General features: G+C 35.9%; 1 protein-coding gene across 5 annotated transcripts in view; it reads left to right on the top strand.

Annotated features, from left to right (window-relative positions):
• The window catches only part of SCAPER (S-phase cyclin A associated protein in the ER), a 429,066-nt gene that overhangs the window by 51,048 nt on the left and 352,022 nt on the right, over positions 1-25,996 (top strand). For 3 of the 5 annotated variants that reach the window (XM_021099014.1, XM_021099012.1, XM_021099013.1), the window contains exon 6: positions 20,591-20,691. In XM_021099014.1, the coding sequence (XP_020954673.1) occupies positions 20,591-20,691 (101 nt within the window). Of the gene's footprint in view, positions 1-20,590; positions 20,692-22,037; positions 22,139-25,996 lie in introns of those variants that run through there. The other 2 variants (XM_021099016.1, XM_021099015.1) reach the window with 2 other exon arrangements.

The raw sequence follows: 25,996 nt of genomic DNA, 5'->3' as shown, positions 1-25,996 counted from the left end.
CTGAGTGGGGCCAGGGATTGAACCTGCATCCTCATGAATACTAGTCGAGTTTGTTTCTGCTGAGCCACATGGGGAACTCCTTGCCCATTTTTGAATAAAGTTTTTTGACTTTTATTGTTGAGTTTTAAGTGTTCTGTAAATAGCCTGTAAATAGTCTGGATATAAATCAGGTACATGATTTATACATATTTTTTTTCCTGTTCTTTGAATTGCCTTTTTACTCTGGATAATTTTTTTGGATGCACAAAATTTTTTAAAAAATGTCATGGTGTCCACTTTGTATATTTTCTTTTGTTGCCTGTGTGGTCATGTCCAATAAATCATTGCCAAATCTCATGTTATGGAAGTTTTGCCTTATGTTTCTATCTAAGAGCTTTATAGTTTTGCATCTCACATTTATGTCTTTAATCCATTTTGAATTAATTTTAGTGTATGATATTAGGTAAGGGCCCAACTTCATTCTTTTGCATGTGAATATCCAGTTTTCCTTGCATCATTTGTTGAAAAAGTCTGTCCTTTCCCCATTGAATGGTTTTAGCGCTATTGTCAAAAATCATTTGACATATATATGTGAGGATTTATTTCTAGGCTCTTTATTCAATTGGTCTACATATTTGTGTTTTTGTCACTGCCACATTGTTTTGATTATTATAGCTTTGTAGTAGGTATTGAAATAGAAGATGTGAGTCCTCTAGCTTTGTTGGTCTTTTTCAGGGTTTTTTTTGGTACTTAGGTTCCTTTGAAATTTCATGTGAATTTTAGAATGGGTTTTTGTATTTTTGCAGCACTTGGGATTGCTTTGAATTTGTACATTGCTATGGGTAGTATTGATATTTTAATAGTGTTAAGTCTTCCATTTTGCGAAGAGGGGATATGTTTCTATTTATTTATGTCTTATTTAATTTCTTTTAGCTATGGTAGATTTACTGTACAAATCTTTCATCTTCTTGGTTAAGTTAATGCCTGGGTTTTGTTCTTTTTGGTGGTATTGCAACTAGAATTTCTGCATTTCTTTCTATATTGTCCATTTGTAGTATATTAAAAAATGCAACTGAGATTTGTATGTTGGCTTTGCATCCTGCTACTTGGCTTAATTCATTTATTAGTTTTAACCACTTTTTTTTTTGTGGTGTCATTAGGGTTTTCTACATACAAGATAATAACATCTGCAAACAGAGGTAGTACTTCTTCCCTCCAACTGGAATGATTTTATTCTTTTTCTTTCCTAATTTCTCTAGCTCAAACTTCCAGTACTTTGTTGAAAAAAAAAGGGGTGAATTCAGATATTCTAGCCTTGTTCCTTTTCTTAGAGGACAAGCTTTCAGTCTTTCACCATTTAGTGTATTTGCTGTAGATTTTCTGCATAAGGATTTTATTGTGTTAGGTAATTTGCTTTTGTACCTGGTTTGTTGAGTGTGTGTGTTTTTTTTTAATCATGAAAGGGTGCTGATTTTTGTCAAATGCTTTTTCTGCTTCAATGAAGATGATCATCTAGTTTTTCCTTTCACTTTATTGATATAGCATATTACATTGGTTGATATTTGCATTTTGAACCATTTTTGCATTCCAGGAATAAATCACACTTGATCATGATGTCTAATCCTTTTAGTATGCTACTGAATTCTATTTGCTAGTATTGTTTTGAGGATTTCTGCATCAGTGTTCATAAATGATATTGATCAGTAGTTTTCTTGTAGTGTCTCTGTCTGGGTTTGTGTTTTTTTTTTTTTTTTTTTTTTTTGGTCTTTTTGCCTTATCTCGGGCTGCTCCCGCGGCATATGGAGATTCCCAGGCTAGAGGTCTAATCGGAGCTGTAGCCATTGCCCTACACCAGAGCCACCACAACGCCAGATCCGAGCCACAACCTATACCACAGCTCACGGCAATGCCAGATCCTCAACCCGCTGAGCAAGGCCAGGGATCGAACCCACAACCTCATGGTTTCTAGTTGGATTCATTAACCACTGCGCCACGACGGGAACTCCTGGGTTTGTCTTTTTTTATTTTTAGGGTTGTACCTGTGGCAATGGGAGTTCCCAGGCTAGGGGTTGAATCTGAGCTGTAGCTGCTGGCCTATGCCACAGCCATAGCAATGCCGGATCCAAGGAGCTTCATCTGCGACCTACACCACAGCTCGAGGCAATGCCCTATCAACCCACTGGGATCAAATCCATGTCCTCATTGATACTAGTTGGATTCATTACCCCTGAGCCACAGTGTGAACTCCTCTGTCTGGGTTTGGTATCAGAGTTAAGCTGACCTTATAGAATGTGTTAGGAAATACTCACTCTTCTTCACTTTTTTTGGAAATACTCACTCCTTTTCAGTTTTTTGGGAAAGTTTAAGAAGGATTTGTAGTTATTCTTTAAATGTTTGGTGGAATTCACCATTGCAGCCATCAGGTTCAGGGCTTTTCTCTATTTGGAGATTTTTATTGATTCATTTGTCCTACTAGTTAGAAATCTATTCAGGTATTTCTTCATGATTTAGTCTTGGTGGGTTTTGCATTTTCTAGAAAGTTGTCCATTTCATCTGGGTTATCCAGTTTGTTGGCATGCAGTTATTCATAGTAGTCTCTAATAATCCTTTTAATTTCTGTACAATTGGTAGTAATTTGTCCCCACTTTCATTTCTTTTCTTTTTTTAAATTTATTTATGGCCACACCCATGGCATATAGAAATTCCTGGGCTAGGGATTGAATCCATGTTCTAGCTGTGACTTATGCCACAGCTGTGGTAATGCTGGATTCTTTAATCCACTGTGCTGGGCTGGGGATTGAACCTGTGCCTCTGCAGCAACCCAAGCTGTGTGACAGTGAAATCTCCCCCACTTTCATTTATGATTTTAGTAATTTGAAGTCTCTCTTTTTTTAAAGTCCATCTAGTGCAAAGTTTTATAAGTTTTGGCGGTCTTTTCAAAGAAATTATTTTTCATTTCATTAATTATTTTCATTTTTAAAAAATTCTCTATTTTGTTTCTCGCTGCTGTAACCTTATGCCTTTCTGCCAGCTTTGAAATAAGTTCATTTTTCTTTCTTAGCCTCTCAAGTTGTAAAGTGTTTTTTTGTGATCTTTCTTATTTTTAGGGTAAGCATTTATAGGTATAAATATTCCTCTGAGCACTCACTGCTGTAGCTGTGCTCTATAAGTTTTGATAGGTTATACTGTAATTTTCACTTGTCTGTAATTATTTTCTGATATTCATGTGAGATTTTCTTTGCTCCATGTGCTATTTGAGTATTGTTTAATTTTCAAAAATTTGTATATTTTCCAGTTTTGATTTCTAACTTCATCCTCTTTGTGGTTGAAGAATATACTTTTATATTTATCTTTTAAAATCTATTGAGACTTAATTTGTGTCCTAGTGTATATTCCATCCTGGAAAGTGTCTGTAGTAGGGATTCTTAAACTGAGGTTCTTAGATTCGTGTGTTTGAATCATCTGAAGGTATTGTGAAATTATTTTGTTCATGTGTATTATTTTGAGTAAAGGGCTTATAACTTTCATCAAATTTTATGATGATTGTGACCTGAAAAATATATACTACACATCTCTGATTAATTTCTATTTCACTTAAACTCTGCAGTCTTAACATGAATGAGAAAGGATCATAGAGGGATGATGACACAGACTTGGAAATTTAACCTCCTCCCTGAAAAGTTAGAAAAAGCTGTCATAGATAACCATTCTAAGAGAGATTTAGTCAATTAGTCTCCTCTGAGGATGATGAGGTTCATTAGAAATGTCTCTGTTGTTGTCTTCTGTATTGTTTTCACCAGATTTCATTCATCAGGGCTCATAATTTGGTCACCATTCTTGATTGTAGCAACATGTTTGACCTCCAGATCATCAGTCTCTTCTGACCATGCTTATGGCTTCAGCCTATCTGGATACTTGCATCCTATTTATTTGATTTAATCCCCTCTATGAACCTTGTCAAGGTTTTTGCTCAGTACCTATTGCCTGGTATTCTGATCTTATCTCCTAGTAGCTGGCTTCAACTCCTGTCAACCTGCTCTGCTCTGTCTATCTCAGACTTCAGCCCCTTCTTGGAATGACTCCTGTCACAACTAAATTAGTTAGGCACTTCCTTTCTTTCCATGATTCCCATAAAAAAATTAAGTATATCACAGTACATAAAGTAAGATAGCTGAATAGAACAAGACAAAAAAATAAAAAACATGAACAATGAATCTGTATTTACTGAGTAACAGTGGTGTTCTGTTGTTTGAGTGAAGGCTGTTTAACAGGAATTTACTGATTCCCTGGGGCAAATCAAGGAATTTGGTCTTGGGAAACGTAAATCTTTAGGAAATGGATTTTCAAAAAAAGTTGTATCCCAGGAAATCTTGCTCTGTATTCTTAGGCAAGAGGCTTCTTATTTTCTGCTTCAGAAGAGGATGAGATATAGTTGCAATAACATACAGTTGTACTCCATGCATCTCTCCTTTGCTTACTATTTTTAAGTGTTTAATAGAGACGTAGTCTCTTAGGATGTGAGATGCATTATGACAAATATATGTGGCTTGAGAGAGAAAAGTCTTCTTTCCCTCTCTGGTTCATGAATAGCATTTTAGGAATTTCGAATATGTGTTAACATTGGTTATTGTACATGCTGGTATTCGTAGAAAGAAGGATGACTTCAGGCTGTAGAATTGTGGTAGAGATTTTACATGTGATATTTGTGCTGTCCCTTGAAAGGAGAGTAGTGGATCTCATGGAATTCTTTATTTTAGTTATTTTAGTGCTTCCTCTATACTAGTTGCATGACTTTGAAAAAAATCATCAAACCTCATCCTACCTTTGTGTTCATAAATGAAGAGTTTGGATAGATGAGGGCTGAGGACCTTCAGCCTGAATAAAAGCTTTTAGTTTGGTATTGGGAGAATATTTCAGGCAAAAAATAAAAAATGCCTCAAGCAGTTGTTATCATGCAGACTTCAGTGGGGAATTTGAACTTGAGTACGTTGATTTTGAGCTTTAGCGCAATTTTTTTGAGCATCTTTATCTACTTATTCTTAGTTGTAATACATCTCAGTTTTAATAGTGGGAAGTACTATATATAAGAGTAAAGCTTCTAGTTAAGCTAACTTGCAAATGAGTTAAGGTAAAAATTAGTCAGCCACTACAGTAAAATATTTTTACCACTGGCCAGGCAACTGCAAATTTTATTTGTCCAGAACAATCCTGGTAGGGATTAAATCATGGGAGAATGGTTTCCATTAGCAGCTTTTTATTTATAGACTTTAATTTGTTGAACATATTATGTATTCTTTTTCCAGGTTATGTACATTGTAAATTAATGGGAGATACCTGAATGGAGTGAAGGATAAAGGATTGAAGATGACTGTGAATATTATTATTAGACAGTTTTGAAAGTGGTTTACTTGCTGTTTTGCTTTCAGATGATTGCCCTTTTTTTGCACTTTTGCTGTTTGGTTATTGAAATATAATTGATGCACAATATTCTTTTATTTTCAGATGTACAACAGTGTTATTTTATATTTACATACATTGTGAAATGATCCCAAGTCTAATAATCTGTCCCCTCAATAGTTATTGCAATGTTGTTGACCATATTACAAATGCTGTATATTTCATCCCCATGGCTTATTTATTTTGCAATTGGAGGCATGTACCTCTTAGAGATGATTTCTCTTTTGAACTACTTATTTTATTAGTAGCTTTTAAAAAATTAGATTAGCTGTTTTTTTTTAAAACGAATGCTCTTAAAAACTTGTTTCACTTTTTGTAAAGCTCCTTCTTTCATACGATTCCCTTTATCAGTGACTTTACGTGTGATGCTCGTTCCATCCCTTCATAACCACAGAGGTGCACCACTGTGCGCATTCCTGCAGCTGAATTGGAGGGCTGTATTGATGTCCTGGGCCCAAGGGGTCTGTACACTAGTATTGTGTGTCAGGAGGACAAAGAGATGGCGCCAACCATCCTGCTCTGTGCGCCAGTAACTAGAATTAGTTACAAACCAATCGAATCCGTTGCAGCCAATTGGTAAACTAATTGGTAATTTTAGCTGTACATCTATATGTAGTTATCTGAATGCCTATAACATTACTTTCAGAGCCACTTTTGTTCTGTTTCATCCTGCTTGACAAAATGGCCTTCATAGCTGCAAGGAGAAAGATGTGCATCAGTGACTGTGAGGCTGCTCCAGCTGCTTGTCCTGTTTGTATTCCCTTGTTCGTAAAACATGACTCGGATTACAGCTGCATGGTACCACTCTGATTATTTCTGATAATGTTGAGCTAAACGTTCCTTAAATTAGGTTGTTTAAGCTACCAAATATACTTTCTCTGTGCCAACTTGTATCAGAAGTATAGCTGCTTATATTCTTGCCTTTTAGAGGGTTTTTGCTTTCTCTCTTTTGTTTTTTAGCAAAAAGGGAAATTAGTAGAAAATTTTTGAAATAAAATATTCTGATTAAATTGTTCTATACCCTCAAGTACATGATTTAAGTTGAATGAATTTAGTTAAAGAATTTGAATTGCATTAATAGAATTGACAAGAGGGAGTCAACTAAATTAAAAAATTTCTATTTTTTCTGATTGTAGGAGACATCTATTACCAGTGGTTTGGCACTAAAGATTACCTTAGAAAGAAAATAAATAATACTTCTTGGTTCAGAACAGTCTTTAAAGTAGGATGTAACTTTTATGACTAAAATGAGATTGATACTGTATTTCATTTATGAATAATTTGACATATTCCTAATCTTAGGTCTGATTTCCAAAGTGTACCTGTATTTTTAAAAACATTTATAAATGAAAAGTATTTCTGAGTCTTTGATTGCCACTGATACTAAAACATCAGTCTAAGATTTTGTTATGGAAAAGTAATTTGTTTATAAAACATAATCATTTTTAGAACTCTTTGGCATTTTCTGGTAGTTATCTTCTGCAAGTTTTGGAAAGTTGCCTTTTAGAGTAAAATGAGACGCGTCTTTATAGCAAGGTGAGAATGGTATCATACTGATAAAGTGAATACACTGTAAAAGTTCTTTGTCTTATTCATTTAAATGATAGCTTTGGCCAATTAAGCAATATCTATACATAGTTACACTTGAGATCAATTTCCCATTCTGAGCAATGGAGTGGATCTCCGTGGCCTGTGCTTTTAATTTTTAACTCTTACATATGCTATTCATATGTAAAACTAGTAAGTGCTAAGAAGAAAGTCTTTGAGAGAATGTAGAATTGTAGTAATGTTATTTTGGATTATCCAACGAAAAAAATTAGAGTGCAGTATGGTAATTATAATGAGTATATACGGTGGAGCACAGATGATCTGTTCATCCTAGATAAACTGATTTAGAAATGATTCCCTGTGAAATATAGTCAATTTAAATTTTATCTTTGGAAGCTCAGTGTCAGTGCAGATGCTGTATTTGATGAACAGAATGCAAGTAACCCATCATATTATTGAAAACTGGTTTTAAATCATGCAGAATTGCTTTTGATATTTTTAGCCTTGTATCAGTTGCATAAGAAATGCTGTAAAATCTTATTATTTTTTAAAAGATTTTAAAAAAAGTTTTATTGAAGTATAGTTGATTTACAATGTTGAGATAATTTCTGCTGTACAACAAAGTGATTTAGTTATATGTATACACACATCCGTTCTTTTCCAGATTGTTTTCTCATATTGATTATCACAGAATATTGGATAGAGTTCCTTGTGCTATATAGCAGTTCCCCTATCATTCAGTACACTACAGTGTACATACACACCAGTCCCAACCCCCCAGTCCATCCCTTCCCCCACCCATCCACTTTGGTAACTGTAAGTTTGTCTTCAAAGTCTATGAATCTGTTTTGGTTCTTATTTGTTTTTGAACTCATATATATAAAAGTTCATTTCTGTGCCTTTTTTTTAGACACCACATGTAAGTGATATCATATGATGTTTGTCTTTCTCTGTCTAATTAACTTCACTTAGTATGATAATCTCTAGGTCCATCCTTATTGTTGCAAGTGGCATTATTTCATTCCTTTTTATGACTAATATTCCATTGTATGTATGTACCACAGCTCCTTTATCCATTCCTATGTTGAAAGGTATCTAGGTTGTTTCTGTGTCTTGAGAAATGCTGATAAAATTGTAAGCATTTACTTTTCCAAATATATTTCTTTTTAAACTGATATCACATATATGTTAGAATTGAAGATTATTTAGAAGGGACTAAGCATTATTATTATTTTTTTTTTGACTTTCATTTCAGAAACTGTGTTTAGAAGTGGTTATAAAAAATGTTAATAAAGAACTTTGGAGGGAAATAAACACTTGATAATGGATTTGCCAGTCATTTTTTCATTCTTCTTTTTATTTTTCTTGTTGCTGGTGTGGGAAGTCTTGGAGATATGACTTAGCAGAAAGAGCAGTGGACCAGAGGTCAGTGGGGTTTGGGTTCTGTGCCACCATAAGCAGATCACCGAGCCTCAATATTATCTTTAAAATGAAGTGGCTGACTATAGACAGTGTGACTTCATCACTCAGATAATTCTCTGGGATTTGCTTATTCTTTAATATATTTTGCAGTTTAGTTTTTCTTATTCAGCCAGTTCTTTAGAATAAATTTTTCTAAAGACAAGAGAAGATAGAAATAAGAGGGATTACAGACTATAATTTTATTTTGTCAGGAAGTAGCATTGATAAATGTTACATTGGGCATCTGAGGAAATATCTGTTCAGTTCACTCAGGCTAAAAAGCAGCATTTGCTGGCATGCTATTAGTGTTTCAAAGCATAGAATACCTCTCTTTTCTTTTCTTTTTTTTTTTTTTTTTGTCTTTTTGCCTTTTCTAGGGCCACTCCCACGGCATATGGAGGTTCCCAGGCTAGGGGTCTAATTGGAGCTCTAGCCGCCAGCCTACTCCAGAGTCACAGCAACACAGGATCCGAGGTGTGTCTGCGACCTACACCACAGCTCACGGCAACGTGGATCCTTAACCCACTGAGGAAGGCCAGGGACCGAACCCGCAACCTCATGGTTCCTAGTTGGATTCGTTAACCACTGAGCCATGATGGGAACTCCTAGAATATCTCTCTTGTTGGTTGAGTTTTCGTAGATTCAGTAGTTGGGCACATAGTGGGTTCCTAACAAATTTGCATTTGGTGAGTAAATTGTATTTGGTGAGTAAATCGTAGACTCTAATGTCTAATCCACCCACTTATCACATAGTTACCCTTGACCATATTCCCTCTGGTAACTAATTCTCTTTTGAGAAAGCTCTGCCAGGTAAAAAATCTGTCATTTTTAAATATTTTTACAGAAATAATATCCTTTTATGGCAAGCTCTCTTACATGTAAAAATGTCTTTCATAGCATCCCTTTAGTATTTTGAAGTCTAGTCATCAGGTTCTTACTATATTTCTCTTATGACATGATGTTAAGGTCTTTATTATTATCATTACTTGTTTTATTATGTTCTGCTTTATTTAGCCTCCTTAAATTGTGCTTACATTGGCTTATCAGTCAGGCTCTTGGTAGCTAGCAACAGAAATAAACTCTAGCTGATTTAAGTAGAAGAAAATAATTTATTGGGAAGTTAGTGGGTAGTTCACAGATATGATACTGAAGTCAGTGAATCAGATTTAGAAAATAGAAACCAAGGGAGGTTTTGCATCATCTGGCTATGATGAATTGCTTTTTTTTTTCTTTTTTAACAATACCATTGCCTCTTCATCTTTGCCTTACTTGCTTGAGATTCAAAGCCTCATCCAAGTGAGTCTGATTGGTTAATATTTTGAAATGAATACAAAACAGTGTATGTGAGATGGAGCCTAAATTATGCTTACAGGAAATTGTGTAGTGCTAAAATGTGTATATTTGAAATGAAATAAAAACTGAAAGTCGATATCTAAGTATCCATCTTAGGAAGTTAGGAGAAAAATGTAAACTAAAATCAAAGAAATCAGAGGGAAGAAAATGATAAAGATAAGAGCACAAAATTAATAAAATAGAACTGTCATATATCAGAGAACAGCATCAAAGTCAGAAGCTGCTGCTATGGCTAATAAATAAAAGGAATTAGGTAGTTCCCATTGTGGCTCAGTGGTTAACAAATCTGACTAGCATCCATGAGGACGCAGGTTGGATCCCTGGCTTTGCTCAGTGGGTTAAGGATCTGGCATTGCTGTGAGCTGTGGTGTAGGTTGCAGATGCAGCTCAGATCCTGTGTTGCTGTGGCTGTGGTGTAGGCCAGCAGCTACAGCTCCAATTTGACCCCTAGCCTGGGAACCTCCATAAGCTGTGAGTGTGCCCTTAAAAAGCAAAAAAAAAAAAAAAAAAAAAAAAAAAAGGAGGTAGAAGGTATGAAAACCAGTGTTTATGTTGAAAAAGGTAACATTAACTGCTAATACTGCTAGCAGGGATGAAAAAGGTAACGTTACTATAGATCCTATAGGACATTAAAAATAAAAGGGTTCTTTATTTTATTCTTCTCCCACCACATTAAAAAATATGTATTAGAAGTGGCTGGCAGATTTGGATTGGTTGCATAAGAAATATTAAGAAAATAAGTTAATATATTGAAGATGAAGGGAAGAACATTCTCATTTTCAAAGAAAGGATTTACAAATTTGGAAAAGGGGATGTTTAGAATGAACTCTAGGTGGTTTATTAGAATTTGGAAGCATTGTTATAAACTCACAAGTTTTTGTAGCTACACATAGCTAGATATAGAAATAGGTGTACGTGTGTATATGTGTATATATGTGTGTTCATATTTCTACTGAGAATACCTTGAAACATTGACACACTGTTATCATTAAACACCTAATCTTGGTCAAGATATCATTCTACAAAGCAAAAAAGAACCAGAGCTGCATTGAGAAATGGCTGATTCCAGGGCAGAGGCAGGGAAACCACAAGATGTGCATGAGAAAACTTTTTGTGACAGAAATTTAAGAAATGCTGACACGATGGGGACATGTCAGAAAGACTATGAGCCAGCATCAAGGGCTTCCCATTGGCCAATTCTGTGTCAATTTGATCATCAAAACAAGTGATACTAATGGATCATTCAGTAATGAATTGATGAACTCATACTAATATAAGTAAATAAATGAATAAATAGGCAAATAAGGGAGATAGGAAAGCACCTTTCCTATAGTAGAATGCTAAATAATAAGTATAGAAGGAATAGTGGAATTATAACATTATCATTTAACTATTAGAATTTGTTTAGGCAGGAATCACTAATGGATTTAAAATTGCTGGGTGAAATTTTGTTGAAGAACAGGATATTTACATAGTTACAAAATATTCTATAAATATTAATTACAAAGAAAAATAAGTTTAAATGAAGGAGTTGGTTCTCCATTTAATCAAATCATCTAAGTTATTATCACCAGTAAAAGGACATGGCAGGTATCTCTTTATATAATCTACTAAGAAGAACACACATCACTAATATGGTATTCCAGATAATTACTAATTTAATTTGACCTAAATTGATTGATGTATTATAAAATAATTGCCCTGTATTCTTTAAAACTATGAGGTCATGAAAGACTGAGGAAGAAATGTAACCGAATGAAGGAGACAGGACTATTAAATACAATGCATGATCCTGGGGATTAGATTCTAAAGTATAGTAGTGGAACAGTTGGTAAAATTTGAGTGGGTTCTGTGGATTATTGGTAGTGTTGTATCAGTGTTACTGTGTTACTGTCCTGATTTGATGATTATGGTGTGATTATATTGGTGAGGGGGTGTCTTTGTTTTTTTTAGGAGGTTTACTCTGAAGTATTTAGGAGTACTGTGGCATCATGTCTGCAACTTAATGTCATTGGTTCAGAAAGAAATTATATATGGAGAGAATGACATAGCAAATGTGTCAAAGTGTTAACTGTTGAGGAATCTTGCTGATAAGTATAAGGGAGCTCTTTTTATTATTCTTGCAGTTTTTCTGTAAGTTTGAAATTATTTCAGCACATTAAGCAAAACAATATGAAAGTGTTGACATTGATTTTCTGCCTATAAATTTGAAAATTTAGATGAAAGGTATTAATTTCTAGAAAAACAGAGTGACAAAAAATTGAAAAGCTACAAGACTTATAATTATTGGTGAAATTGAATTTGTAAATAAAAACACCCACCCTCAAATAATTCCAACTTTAGTGGTTTTACAGTGAATTCTTATAAACACTGAAGGTAAAAATTATGCCAGTAAACCAATATTCCATATAAATATAGATGCAAAGTGCCAGCATACTATATCCAGCAGCACATAAAAAAAGATTATATACCTAGACCCAGTGGGATTTATTCCAGAATGGTTCAGCATGTGAATATCAATCAGTGTAATAGACCATATTAATAGAATGAAGGGGAAAAAGAAACACATGATCATCCCCATATGCAGATAAACATTGGATAGAATTCAACAACCTTTCATAATAAAAGCACTCAACAAACTAGGAATAGCAGAGAACTTCCTACCTTGATAAATCACATATATGAAAAACCCATAACTAATACTATTCTTGATGGTGAAAGACTAACTCCCCGCCCACCGCCAAGATCAGGAACAAAAACGATGGCCTCTGCTCTCACCAATTCCATTCGGTGTTGTACTCAAGGTTTTAGCCAAGCCAATTGACAAGAAAAAGAAAAAGAAGGCATCTAGATAGAAAGGAAGAAGTAAAAATATTTGCAGATGACATGGTTCTATTTATAGAAAACCCTAAAGAATCCACACACACACAACTTTTAGAACTAATAAATTTAGTAAGGTTGTAGGATACAAGATCAGTGAGCAAAATTAGTAGTATTTCTAGATGTTAGCAATGAACAAATTGAAAAAAATTAAGAAGGCAGTTTTCTTATAGTAATTTCATGATAATATTTCATTATAGTTTCATTATAAATTCATATTTAATTATTCATTAAAAAGAATAAAACATTTAGGAATAAATTTAACCAAACACTGTAAAATATCATTAAAAGAAACGAAGGGAAAGACTTCTGAACTCATGGATTGCAAGACTTAAGATGGAAGTATTCCCCAAAGAAATAGTTCTGTCTCAAATTCTAATCACCTTCTTTGCAGAAACAAAGTAAGCTGATGCTAAAATTCATGTGCAAAGATAGATAGCCAAAAGATACTGAAAAATAGCAAAGTTGGAGGAGCCACACTTTCTGAATTCAAAACTTACTTCAAAGCTATAGTAATCAAAACAATGTACCAGAACAAGGATAGACATATAGAGCAAGGGAGTAGCATTGAGAACCTAGAAACAAATCCACATGTCTTTGGCCATTGTTTTTTAATCTTTATTTTTATTTATTTAAAAATTTTTTATTATAGTTGATTAACATTGTTCTGTCAATTTCTCTGTACAGCAAAGTGACCCAGTCATACATCTCCACATTCTTTCTCATATTATCTTTCATCATGTTCCATCACAAGTGATTGCACCTAGTTCCTTGTGCTTTACAGCAGGACCTCATTGTCTATCCATTCTTTTTTATTACTCAATGAATTTATTGCATTTATAGTTGTACAATGATCATCACAATATCCATTCTTAATAAAACAGTTTGTGTCTATTACCCCTGAACTCCCAATCCATACCAGTCCCCTGTCCTCCCCCTCCCCCTTGGCAACCACAAGTCTGCCATCCATGTCTGTGAGTCTGTTTCTGTTCTATAGATAGGCTCATCTGTGCCGCATTTTAGATTCCACATACAAGTAATATCATGTGATATCTGTCTTTCTGACTTAATTCACCTAGTACGAGAATCTCCAATTCCATCTATGTTGCTGCAAATGGCATTATTTTGTTCTTTTTTTAAGGCTGAGTAGTATTCCATTGTGTGTATGTACCACATCTTCTTAATCTAGTCCTCTGTCAATGGACATTTAGGTTGTTTCCATGTCTTGGCTATTGTGAATAGTGCTGCAGTGGACATAGTGGTGCATGTATCTTTTTGAATGAAAGTTTCTTCTGGATATATGCCCAGGAGTGTGACTGCTGGATCATATGGTAGTCCTATATTTAGTTTTCTGAGGAACCGCCATACTATTTTCCATAGTTGTTGTACCAATTTGCATTCCCACCAATAGTGTAGGAGGGCTCCCTTTTTTCCACACCCTCTCCAGCATTTGTTATTTATAGACTTATTAATGATAGCCATTCTGATCAGTGTGAGGTAGTACCTCATTGTAGTTTTGATTTACATTTCTTTAATAATTAGTGATGTTGAGCATTTTTTCATGTGCCTGTTGGCCATCCACAAGTGTTCTTTGGAGAAATGTCTATTTAGGTCTTCTGCCCATTTTTCAGTTGTTTTTTGTGGGCTTTTTTTTTTTTTTTTTTTTTTTTTGTCTTTTGCCATTTCTTGGGCTGCTCCTGTGGCACATGGAGGTTCCCAGGCTAAGGGTCTAATGGGAGCTGTAGCTGCCGGCCTATGCCAGAGCCACAGCAACGTGGGATCCGAGCTGCGTCTGCAGCCTACACCACAGCTCACGGCAATGCCTGATCCTTAACCCACTGAGCAAGGCCACGGACCGAACCCGTAACCTCATGGTTCCTAGTTGGATTCCTTAACCACTGCGCCACAACGGGAACTCCTGCTTTTTGCTTTTTTAGGGCCGCACTTGGGGCATATGAAAATTCCCAGGCTAGGGAATCAAATTGGGGCTGCAGCCATAGCAATGCCAGATCCAAGTTGAGTCTGTGACCTACACCACAGCTCACAGCAATGCCGGATCCTTAACCCACTGAGTGAGGCCAGGGTTTGAACCCACATCCTCATGGATACTAGTGGGATTCATTAACTCTGCCACAACAGGAACTCTGAGGTTTTTTTTTTGTTTGTTTGTTTGTTTTTTGCTGTTGAGTTGTCTAAGTATTGTTTGTATATTTTGGAGATTAAGCCCTTGTTGGTTGTATTGTTTGCAACCATTTTCTCCCATTCCATAGACTGTTTTTTCAGTTTGTTATGGTTTCCTTTGCTGTGCAAAAGCTTGTAAGCGTTTTATTTGTTCCTCTGTTCATTTGTTCATTCTGCTCACCAATGCCTTTAACTCAGCTTGCCACCCTGCAAATGATTTTTCTAGTTTTTCTTGGCTCCTTCATATAGTTCCTAGTTCCTTTCTAAATTAATCTGCATTACTGTTTGGATCTGCTCTTAATTCCTTTATATTTGCTCTTAATTATTCAGGATTTTCACTTTCTCCTTTTTGAACTTGGTGTCTGTTAGACTGCAGAGGTCTGTTTCACTCTTTGCACCTTCAGGGGAACTCTCCTGTTCTTTTAACTGGGAATGGTTCCTGAGCTCTTTCATGTTGCTTATATTTTTCTTATTCTGTGAGTTTAGGAAGACAACTGTTGTAGTCTTAGAGGGCTATTTATATGTGAGAGTACCCCTGGGTAGTTTGTGAGGGCTTAGAATTTTTTTTTTTTTTTTTTTTTTGCCTTGGGGGCTGCTTTTGGTTCGTATGCTTATTGTTGCTTTCCTCAGTATGTGCAGGCTGTTATCCTCTTCATAGGGGGTGTGTCAGTGTAAAGCATGTTCTTGCTTCCATGAAGATGGGGGCGGTGGGTAGGGCTAATAGTCATTGCCTGGTTGCTAGGTCCTTGATAGTGGCAAGGACCTGTAGGGAGGTGGCTCAGGCTGCTCCTGGTTGTAGGGCCCTGGGAAGTGACAGTGACCCTCAGGGAGGTGTTGGCGGTCCCCAGAGCCTTTGGCAGTGACAACAGCAGGGCATGTGCATTCAGGGGAGTGAGGGCAATGAGTGGCACTCATTTGTCCTCTGTGGTGACCCCAGAGGTGACTGGGGCCGTAGGTAGTGCCTATTCAAGGACCCCTAGTGGTGGCGGGCCACTCCCACCTCTGGAATTTGAGATGCCCGTGGCAGTTTGCCCCTTGCCAACCATATCTCATGCAAGAGGTGCCCCACCACCTGAGGGCCCACATGTGCACAGAGAAAAGATACCCCTCTGTCACTCCCATCCCACCTCCTCTTGCCCTCCCCAACAATGGTGCCTTGTTTCTCTGGTGGGCCTGAGCCTCCTCCTGTGTTCCCTCAGCTGCAGTGCTCTGCTTCCCAGCCCATGGCATACAGCTCCACATCCCATGGCGTGCTGCTCCCTAGCCCCTCAGGCCGTCTCCACACAGCCAACCCTAGTCCTTTTCCCAGAACTGACCTCTGAAGCCTGAGTCTCAGTGCCCAGCCCTTGCCCAAGTGTCTCAGGCTGTGGTGTCAATGGATGATGGTACTCATGGTCGGTGTGCCTCCCTTTCTGCTTTGCCCTCCTCAGGCTGTGCTTTTCTCTGAGGCTTTGAAGTTTCCCCTCTAGGATTGTGGCCTTCCAGGATATGGGTTTCTTTCTTCTTTCACAGCTCCTTTTCATGAGTGCTGGTCCAGTCCTGATTCCTTTTTTTTTTTTTTTTTTTTTCTTTTCTTTTCTTTTCTCCTCTCTCTTTTCTTCCCCCCCTCTTTTTTTTCTCCCCAGTTTTTATGTGGAGGGTTTCTTGTCCTTTTTAGAGATTTAAGGTCTTCTGCAGCATTCAGTAGATGTTCTGTGTGAATGTTTCTACATTGTAGTTTTTTAATTTTTTTTGATGTGTTTGTGGGAGTAGGTGAGCGCCATGTCTTATCCTTCCTGGCCATTGTTTTTTGACAATGGTGCCAAAGCCATTGAATGGGAAAGAAAAGTCTTTTCAACAGATGGTGCTAGGACAACTGGATATCCACATACAAACAATAGATTTGGATCTCTACCTCATACCATATGCAAAAATTAACTGAAAATAGAGCAAAGACCTAAATGTCAGAGCTAAAACTATGAAATTCTTTGTCAGAAGCATAGATGTAAATATTTGTAACCCTGGATTAGACAATAGTTTTTTAGCTATGATACACAAAGTGCAAGTACCCAAATTTAAAAACACATAAATTGACCTTCGTCAGAACTAAAAACCTAATTTTGTATGTTATAGGACAATGTTGAGTGAAGAGACAACTCATACAGTGAGAGAAAATGTTTTCAAACTGTATGTCTGATAACAGTCTAATATATGGAATATATGAAGAACTCCTACAGCCCAACAATAAAAATGACAAATAGACTGATTAAAAAATGGACAAAAGATTTGAGTAGCATCTCTCCAAAGATAATATACAAATGTCCAATAAACACATGAATATATACTAAGCTTTTTTATTCATCGGGAAAATGCAAATAAAAACAACAAATATACCACCTATACCTCATTAGGATGACTAAAATCATGTAGTCAGAAAACAGCAAATGCTGGCAGGGGGATATGGAGAACATGGAATCCTCTCATGTTACTGATGGCAGCGTAGAATGGTGCAGCTGCTGTGGAAAAAAACCTTGGCAGTTAATGTTAAATGTTAAACTTAGAGTTACCATGTGACCCAGTAAATCCACTTACAGTTACATACCCAAGAGAATTAGGAGCATGTGTTCACATAAAAACTTGTATATGAACGGTCATAGCAGCATTATTCATAATAGGCAAAAATTGGAAGCAACCTGAATGTGTATCAGCTGATAAGTGAATAAACAAATGTGTATATTCATGTAATTATTTAGTTATAAAAAAGGAATGAAGTATGGATATGTGCTACTAGGTGGATGAACCTTGAAAACATTATATTAAGTAAAAGAAGCCAGCCTAAAAAGACCGTGTATTATATGATTCTGTTTATATGATTCAGAACAGGCCAATCCCTAGAGACTGAAAGTTGATTAATGGTTTCCAGGGGCTAAAGAGAGGGGAGAATGGGGATTGACTGCTAATGGTTTATTTTGGGGGTGATGAAAATGTTCTGGAATTAGGTAGTTGCATAAGTCTGTTCATATACATACTAAAAATGACTGAATTATATAATTTTAAATGGTGAATTTTATGGCGTGTGAATTAATCTCAATTTTAAAAATTAAGGAAAAAAATGGCAGTATTATACAAACTGTTCTAGAACGTAGAAAAAGAGAGAATTCTTCCCAATATAACTTTGATAGCCAACCTCTTATGAGAAAGGAAAATACAGGCCATTCTGGAGTACAGATGCACAAGTCTTAAAGCAAGTAATGAGGTATTTAAGCTGGTGATTTGAAAATTGGACAGTACATCACAATTGAGTTATGTTCCTATTGGTCCTGCAATGTTCCTTTAACATTTGGATATGAAATTAATGTTATTTACCAAATTAGATAAGTGAGGAAGAAAAATCATATGATTGTCTCAGTAGATCTATGAGAAATATTTGATGTAATTCAACACCTATTCATGAGAAAACTAGCAAACAGGGAATAAAAGGGAACATCCTTACTGATGCAAGTAATCTTCCAAAAATCCTAGAGTAAACATCCAACTTAATGGTGAAATGTTGCAAGTTTTTCTTCTGAAATTGTGAATGAGACATGAGGGGCTGCTGTCTTTATTTCTGTTCAGCCTTTTACTTAAGATTCTCACCAGCACAGGAATATAAGAATAAGACATAAAAGATATAAAGTTTAGGGAGAAAAATATGTCATTATTCACAGATTTTATATATATATATATAATACAGAAGAATCTAAAGCTAAGCTGTTACAATTATTGAGTGAGTTAAAGTTGCTGGGTACAAGTTTAAAATTAAAAAAATCAACAGTAACAAAATGAAAACGAAAAAATTTAAAACAACTACCATTTATTCTTAGGGTTAAATCTAACAAAAGATATGTAAGGCCTCCACACAGAAAACTGTAATATATTATTGAGACACATTGAGTAAGATAAATATATGGAGCTATAGATCTGATTATAGACTAGAAAAATGATATAGAAATGTGAATTTTCTTCTAGTTCATCTATGGAATCAGTACAAATGCAACTAAAATTCTATTTTTTTTTTTCTCCTGTGAAGTTGACAAGCTGATTCTAAAATTTGTATGGAAATGCAAAGAACTGTAATTAGCCTAGATGACTTTGAGATCAAAGGTATAGCTGGAGAATTTACTGGGTTTTCAGATGTATTGTAGAGCTGTAGCAATGTATAATAGTTTGGTATTGGTATAAGGATAAACAGACTGATGTAACAGAGGAGAGACTCTAGAAATAGACCTATGCTTTAAAAGATAATTTGGGGCAATATCTTCCTGACCTTGTGGTAGGAAAAGATTGCTTAAAAATGCCACAAGTAGTATCAGTCTTTAGGTTAAAAAGTGATAAATTAGATTACCTTAAAACTAGGAATTTCTGTTCTTCAGAAGATTCCATTCTATTAGATTGAAAAGGCAGGTTTATATGTGCTACACGTATTACCAACAAAAGGCCCATGCCAAAAAATAGGAAAATCTTCTGTACATCAAAAAGAGAAAGACTATTGATACTCTAGAAAAATGGCCAAGAGTCTTGAATAGGCATTTTGCAAAAAGAGGATGACCAGTAAGTATATGAAAAAAGTGCTGAAAATGAAAACATTACATAATTGTCAACCAGAATGGCTCAGGTTAAAAACAAAGAAACAACAAAGAAGACCCAAAGTATACAATACCAAGTGTAGATGAAGGTGTGGCTGGAGTAAGTAGAGCTAACACACACTGCTGGTGGGAGTGGCAACCACTTTGGAAAACAGTTTGGTGTTATATACTAAAGTAGAACAAAGGCTTACCCTGTGACTTAGTCATTCCACTTTTGGTGTCAGACAGGCTCCCTTGGGTCTGACTGCCATTTTATTCTCTAGAGGCAGAACTCTGGACCCAGAAGTACCTGGCTTGAGTCTAGGACATGTATTTATCCACTGTCAGATTTGCATGGGGTTTGACTTCCCATATGTGCAAAGGACATGTACATGAGTGAGTAATAGCATGTAATTTGTAATGTCCCAAATATGTAAATCACTCAAGTGTTCATCACTATTATATTGGATAAATACTGGATACGTAAATGTTAAAATAAATACCAATCAATACATTTTGATACAGTAGATTGGATAAATAAATATTAATGCAATAGAATACTGTTCAGTAGTGACATTGGACAATAATAAATGAATTGCAAGTAAACTCTGCAGTATGGATGAACCTAGTAAACAAATGTGCAAGAGAAGCCACAAAATATTACATACTCTATGCATTCATTTATACGTATTTCAAAATCAGGCAAAATTAAACTATTAGCAGTCAAAGCAGTGGTTACCTTGGAATAGAGATTGGAATATTAATTCAGAGGGAGACATAAGAGAACTTTTAGAGACTGGTAGTTTTATATTGTTCGTCCTAGGTGGTGGTTGCATGGGTCTTTGATTTGAAATAATTTATCTGTACATTTATGTCTTGTGCACTTTTCTGTTTATTAAACTTAACAATAATAAAAGTTAATAGTTGATAAGGTCTTGAGAAGAAGTATCAGTATCATCTCTTGGTTTTTAGACTGTCAGCTTCACTAATTTCTTACCAAATGAAAATAAAGCCCAAAAAACTATATTTCTGCTTCCTGGAATATAATGTAAAAATTATTAATTGCTAAGTCCTTTGCTCTAATATTTTTTTCTTGAAACTCCTTAGTTTCAGAGAAGAATTTAATGTTTGTTGTTTGTTCTGAATAGGAGGTATTAATGATGCTGGATAACTATGTAAGAGATTTCAAAGCATTGATTGACTGGATTCAACTTCAGGAAAAGCTAGAGAAGACCGATGCTCAAAGCAGGTATTGAATTCTGGTCTTTGTATTTGTAGAAACCAATAGATTCAGAAGCAGTTATTGAAATACCAAGAAACAGTTTGACAAGAAGAGAAGAAAAGAGTAATATCAGGTAGAAGTGATGGTACATGTGGTATCTTGGAGGTAAGGGAGCGCAGTATAGTCAAGGGATTTAAGAGTGTAGCAGGGCTGGAGTCAAGAGAACGGGAAGAATAGCAGGAGATGACTGACCCTAAAGAGGTAGACGAAGGCCAGATTAGGTAGGACTTTGTAGACATGTTAAAAACTTTAGACTTTATTTTGAGCCATAAAGCTTTTAAGTAAGAAAACTATCAGATTTGTGCTTTTAAGAGATCTTTCTGGTTGTAGTGTAGGAAAGTTGAGGTTTAACAGTATAGTTTAAAGGGGATGGCTACTCACACTAGAATAAAGGGAGTTCAGAGATGTTCCAGACATAATCCAGCTGGATTTAGTAGTATTTTGGTTATGTGCAAAGGCAAAAGAAGAATTTATTATTTAGTTTAGACTTACAAGTGAAACCCAAGGCCTCGTGAACTGGGTCAATTCACAAGGGTCTATAATGATGCCTTTTTTCCCAGAGAAAAAGGCCAAGGCTTCCTTTTTCCCTTGGATTTAACCCTGTTTCAATCTCAGGGAGTAGAACCATTCTGTAGAGAACACATCTTTTATCCCATTCTAGTGTATCAGCCCTACGGGAAACCAAGAGAGCAAAGGAATCCTAAGAGACAAATCCAGGAAGCCAGGAAACCACATTCAGGGAAACCATGATATGTTACTCCTTTTAATATTTTTGTTTCACAGTGAAAAATTTTGATATGGTGCCTGCTGTACACAGTCCCTGGGTGGGTCAAACCTAGTTGTCTTTGTACCCAGCAGTTTCAACCTTACCCCTTGGTAAAAGATGTTTAGGTCAGGTGGGAATTGTGGGTACATTCCTTCACTGAGTTGAACCAAGTTAAGAGATAATCATGCCAATTTGGGATTGGTGGGATTGGTGACTCTATTGCCCTTGTGAAGATAAGCAGAGGAAAGCTGGTTCACAGAAAATGGAATAGATGTACAGAGAGAGGCAGAAATGAGAGAAGTGATATGATCTTTGAGAGTTTAAGGGTGTTGCTTTAAAGTCTGTGTTTTCCAAGCCTAATCCTTATGAGCTACCTTGAGGATCTCCTTGACCTTGTACAGTTTATATCCTTAAAATAAATGTTTTTTCCTTTTTTATTTAACTTGATTTTCTTTTTCTTGTATCTAAACAGGGTCTGTAATATAACCATCAGTGCATTAAAAAAGTTAAATAGATTTTTTTTTCTTGTTTGTAAACTTCAAACTAGAAGTGGCTGTGTTGAAGATTATATTGAAAAAGTTTTTGAGGCCAAGTCCATGCTTAACAGCAGTTCTTCCCCTGGCATCATGGTTCAAAAGTATGCTTGAGGTAACTCCTTTTACCTTAAGTATTTATCAGCATTTTTCCTTTTTGCCTCCAGAAGCAGCTCCCAGATATAGAAAGCAACCTTAAGTTTCCTGTAGATGGCATTATCCATCTTTCATTCCTCAAATCATGCATCAAAATTTATTCCACCTGGCCTTGAGACTTAAATGTAAAAATTGAAGTTGTACGTTTTTAGAGAAAAAAAAAAGGATAAATATGTATGTATTTTTATTATGGTTAAGGACTTTGTAAGACAAAGGCAAAAACCAAAAAAGGAAATATTGATAGGCTTGATGTAATAGTAAGAAAATATCCTTTCTACATAAAAAATTAAATTAAAAGTGAAATAATTTATCATTTATGTTAAGATTTGTGGCCATAAATAGTATTAATAATAGTAGAAGTAAACAATTTCAAATCAATTAGAAAATGATACAGAGATGGCAGAGTAGAGGGACACAAGAAGAACTCTCTTCAAACCACCAAAATCACAACTAACTGCTGAACATTTCTCAAAAATTAGCTTGGAAGCTGCCAAAACAGATATCCAAAAAAGACAAAGGCAAAGATATCTTTGTCACCTAAAGACAAAGAATAAACCATGAGATGGTAGGAGGGGCACATCTGCAATATAAGCAGTCTCATACCTGCTGCGTGGGTGACCCACAGACTGGAAAAAAACTATATTTCAGAAACTCTTCCACAGGTGTGAGAGTTCTGAACCCCATTTCAGGTTCCCCACCCTGAGGGTCTAGCACTAGGAAGAGGAGCCCCCAGAGCACTGAAGGCTACTGGGGCTTCAGCAGAGGATCTCCACAGATCTGAGGGAAATAGAGACTCCATCCATGCTTGGAGGATGCACACAAGGTTTCACGTGCACTGGGTCCCAGGCCATGCACAAACTCTGCAAGATTCTGGACCAGTCCTACCTGTGGGTCTTGGATATTCTCCTGGGAAAGCAGGGGTCAGTTGTGACTCACTGAGGGGGCAGAATACTGGAGGCAGAGGTCTTAGGCAATAATCATTGGTGTGATCTTCCCTGGTAGCTGTTATTCTGTAAAAATCTAACCTTGCCCACCAGTGTTGAGAAGCCCCAGGCCAAACAACAAACAGGATGGGAACCCATCCCTACCCATCAGCAGACAGGCTGCCTAAAGTCCTCCCAGGCACACAGCATTCTCCAATCACACCCAGCAACACAGCCCCACCCACCAAAGGGATAAGGCTCAGCTCTACCCACCAGTGGGCAGACACCAGTCCTTCTGATCAGGAAGCCTGCCACAAGCCTCTGTATCACAACAGGAAGCAGACACCAGAAGTAAAAGAAGCTACATCCCTGCAGCCTGCAGAAAGGAGACCACAAGTGCAGAAAGCTAGACAAAATAAAAGACAGAAATGTGTTCCAGATGAAAGAACAAGACAAAATCCCAGAAGAACAGCTATGGGAACTGGAATAAGCAACCTACACGAAAAAGACTTTAATGATAATAAGGATAATTCAAGATCTTGGGGAAAAACTGGAGGCAGAAATCAAGAAATTACAAGAAATGTTTAATAAGAAAATAGAAGATTTAAAGAACAAACAAGCTGAGATGAACAACACAATAACCCAAATGAAAAATTCAATGGAAGGAATCAATAGCAGAATATAAGAGGCAGAAGAATGAATAAGTGAGATGGAAGACAAGCTGGTGGAAATCAGTGATATGGAGCAGAATAAAAAAGAATGAAAAGAAATGAGGACAGTCTAAGAGAACTCTGGGACATCATTAAATGCAACAATATTTGCATTATAGGGTTGCCAGAAGGAGAAGAGAGAAAGGGCTGGAGAAAATATTTGAAAAGATAATAGCCAATACTTCCTTAACATGGGAAAGTAATCACTCACTCAAGTCCGGGAAGCACAACATGTACCATATATAATAAACCCAAGGAGAAAAACCCTGAGACACATTAATCAAACTGACCAAAATTAAGGACAAAGAGAAAATATTGAAAACAGCTAGGGAAAAGCAATAACATACAAAGGAAACCCAGTAAGGTTATCAGCTGAATGTTCAGCAGAAACTCTGCAAGCCAGAAGGGAATGTCATGATATACTTAAAGTAATGAAAGGGGAAAACCTACAACCCAGACTTCCCTACCCAGTAAGGCTCTCTTTCTAATTTGACAAGAAATATCAAAAGCTTTACAGGTAAGCAAAAACTAAAAGAATTCAGCACCACCAAACCAGCTTTACAAGAAATGCTAATGGAACTTCTCTAAGCAGAAAAGAAAAAGGCCACAACTACATACGAGAACATTATAAATGAGAAGCCTCACTGGTAGAGGCAAACATAGTAAAGACAGGAATTCATCCATGTACAAATATGATATCAAAACCAGCAATCTTGAGAAGAGGAAAATACAAATGAAGGATATTAGAAACACATTTGAAATTGAGAGACCAGCAACTCAAAATAATTATATATATATATATATATATATATATATATATATATATATACATATATATATATCAGAAAAATCAGAGCAGAAAATAGAGACAGAGAAAACAGTAGAAAAGATTAATGAAACTAAAAGCTGTTTTTTTTTTTTATTTTTGCAAATATTAACAAAATTGATAAACGCTTAGTGGGACTAATTAAGAAAAAAAGGGAGAGGGTTCAAATCAGTAAACTTAGAAATGAAAAACGAGAAGTTAAAATGGATATCACATAAATAATAAAGATCAAAAGAGATTACTACAAGCAGTTATATGCCAATAAAATGGACAACCTAGAAGAAAGGGACGAATTCTAGGAAAGGTACAGTCTTTGAAGATTGAAACAGAAAGAAATAGAACATTTGAACAGACAAATCACAAGTGATGAAATTGAAAATGTGATTTAAAAACTTCCAAAAAACAAAGGTGTAGGACTGGATGGCCTCACAGGTGAATTCTTTCAAACATTTAGAGAAGATTTAACACTTATCCTTCTGAAACTATTCCAAAAAATTGCAGAGGAAGGAATACTCCCAAACTCATTCTGTGAGGCCACCATCACTCTGATACCAAAACCAGATGAAGTTACCACAAGAAAAGAGAAAATTATAGGCCAATATCACTGAGGAATATAGATGTAAAAACCCTCAACAAAGTCTAGCAAACTGAATCCAAAAATACCTTAGAGGGATCATATGCCATAATCAAGTGGAGTTTATCCCAAGGAAGCATGGATTTTTTTCAATATCTGCACATCTGTTCTCAGTAGATGCAGAAAAAGCTTTTGACAAAATCCATAACCCATTTATGATTAAAAAAAAAATCCTCTAGAAAGTGGGCTTAGCGGTAACCTACAAACCTACAGCTAACATCATCCTAAGTGGTGAAAAGCTGAAAGAATTTCCACTAAGATCAGGAAGAAGAAAAGTCACTCTTGATGCTTTTCTTCTACATAGTTTTGAAGGCCTAGCTGTAACAATCAAGAAAGAAAAAAATTAAAGGAGTCCAGCTTGGAAAAGAAGAAGTAAAACTTTCACTGTTTGCAGATGACATGATACTATACATAGAAAAGCCTAAAAATTCTATTGTCAAAGTACTAGAGCTCATTGAATTCAGTAAAGTTGCAGGAGACAAAATTAATACACACAAATCTCTTGCATTTCTGTACACTAAGAATGAAAGATCGGGAAGAAATTAAGGAAATAACCCCATTTACCATCACAACACAAAGAATAAAATACCTAGAAGTAAACCTACCTAAGGAGGCAAAAGACCTGTACTCTGAAAACGGTAAGTTGGTAATGAAAAAAAATCAAAGATGACACAAATAGATGGAAAGATATAGATAGCATGCTCTTGGACTAGAATCAATATTG

Source organism: Sus scrofa, chromosome 7 (genome assembly GCF_000003025.6).
Source record: "Sus scrofa isolate TJ Tabasco breed Duroc chromosome 7, Sscrofa11.1, whole genome shotgun sequence".
Lineage (NCBI taxonomy): Eukaryota > Metazoa > Chordata > Mammalia > Artiodactyla > Suidae > Sus > Sus scrofa.
This window is presented reverse-complemented; position numbering and strand designations above follow the sequence as displayed.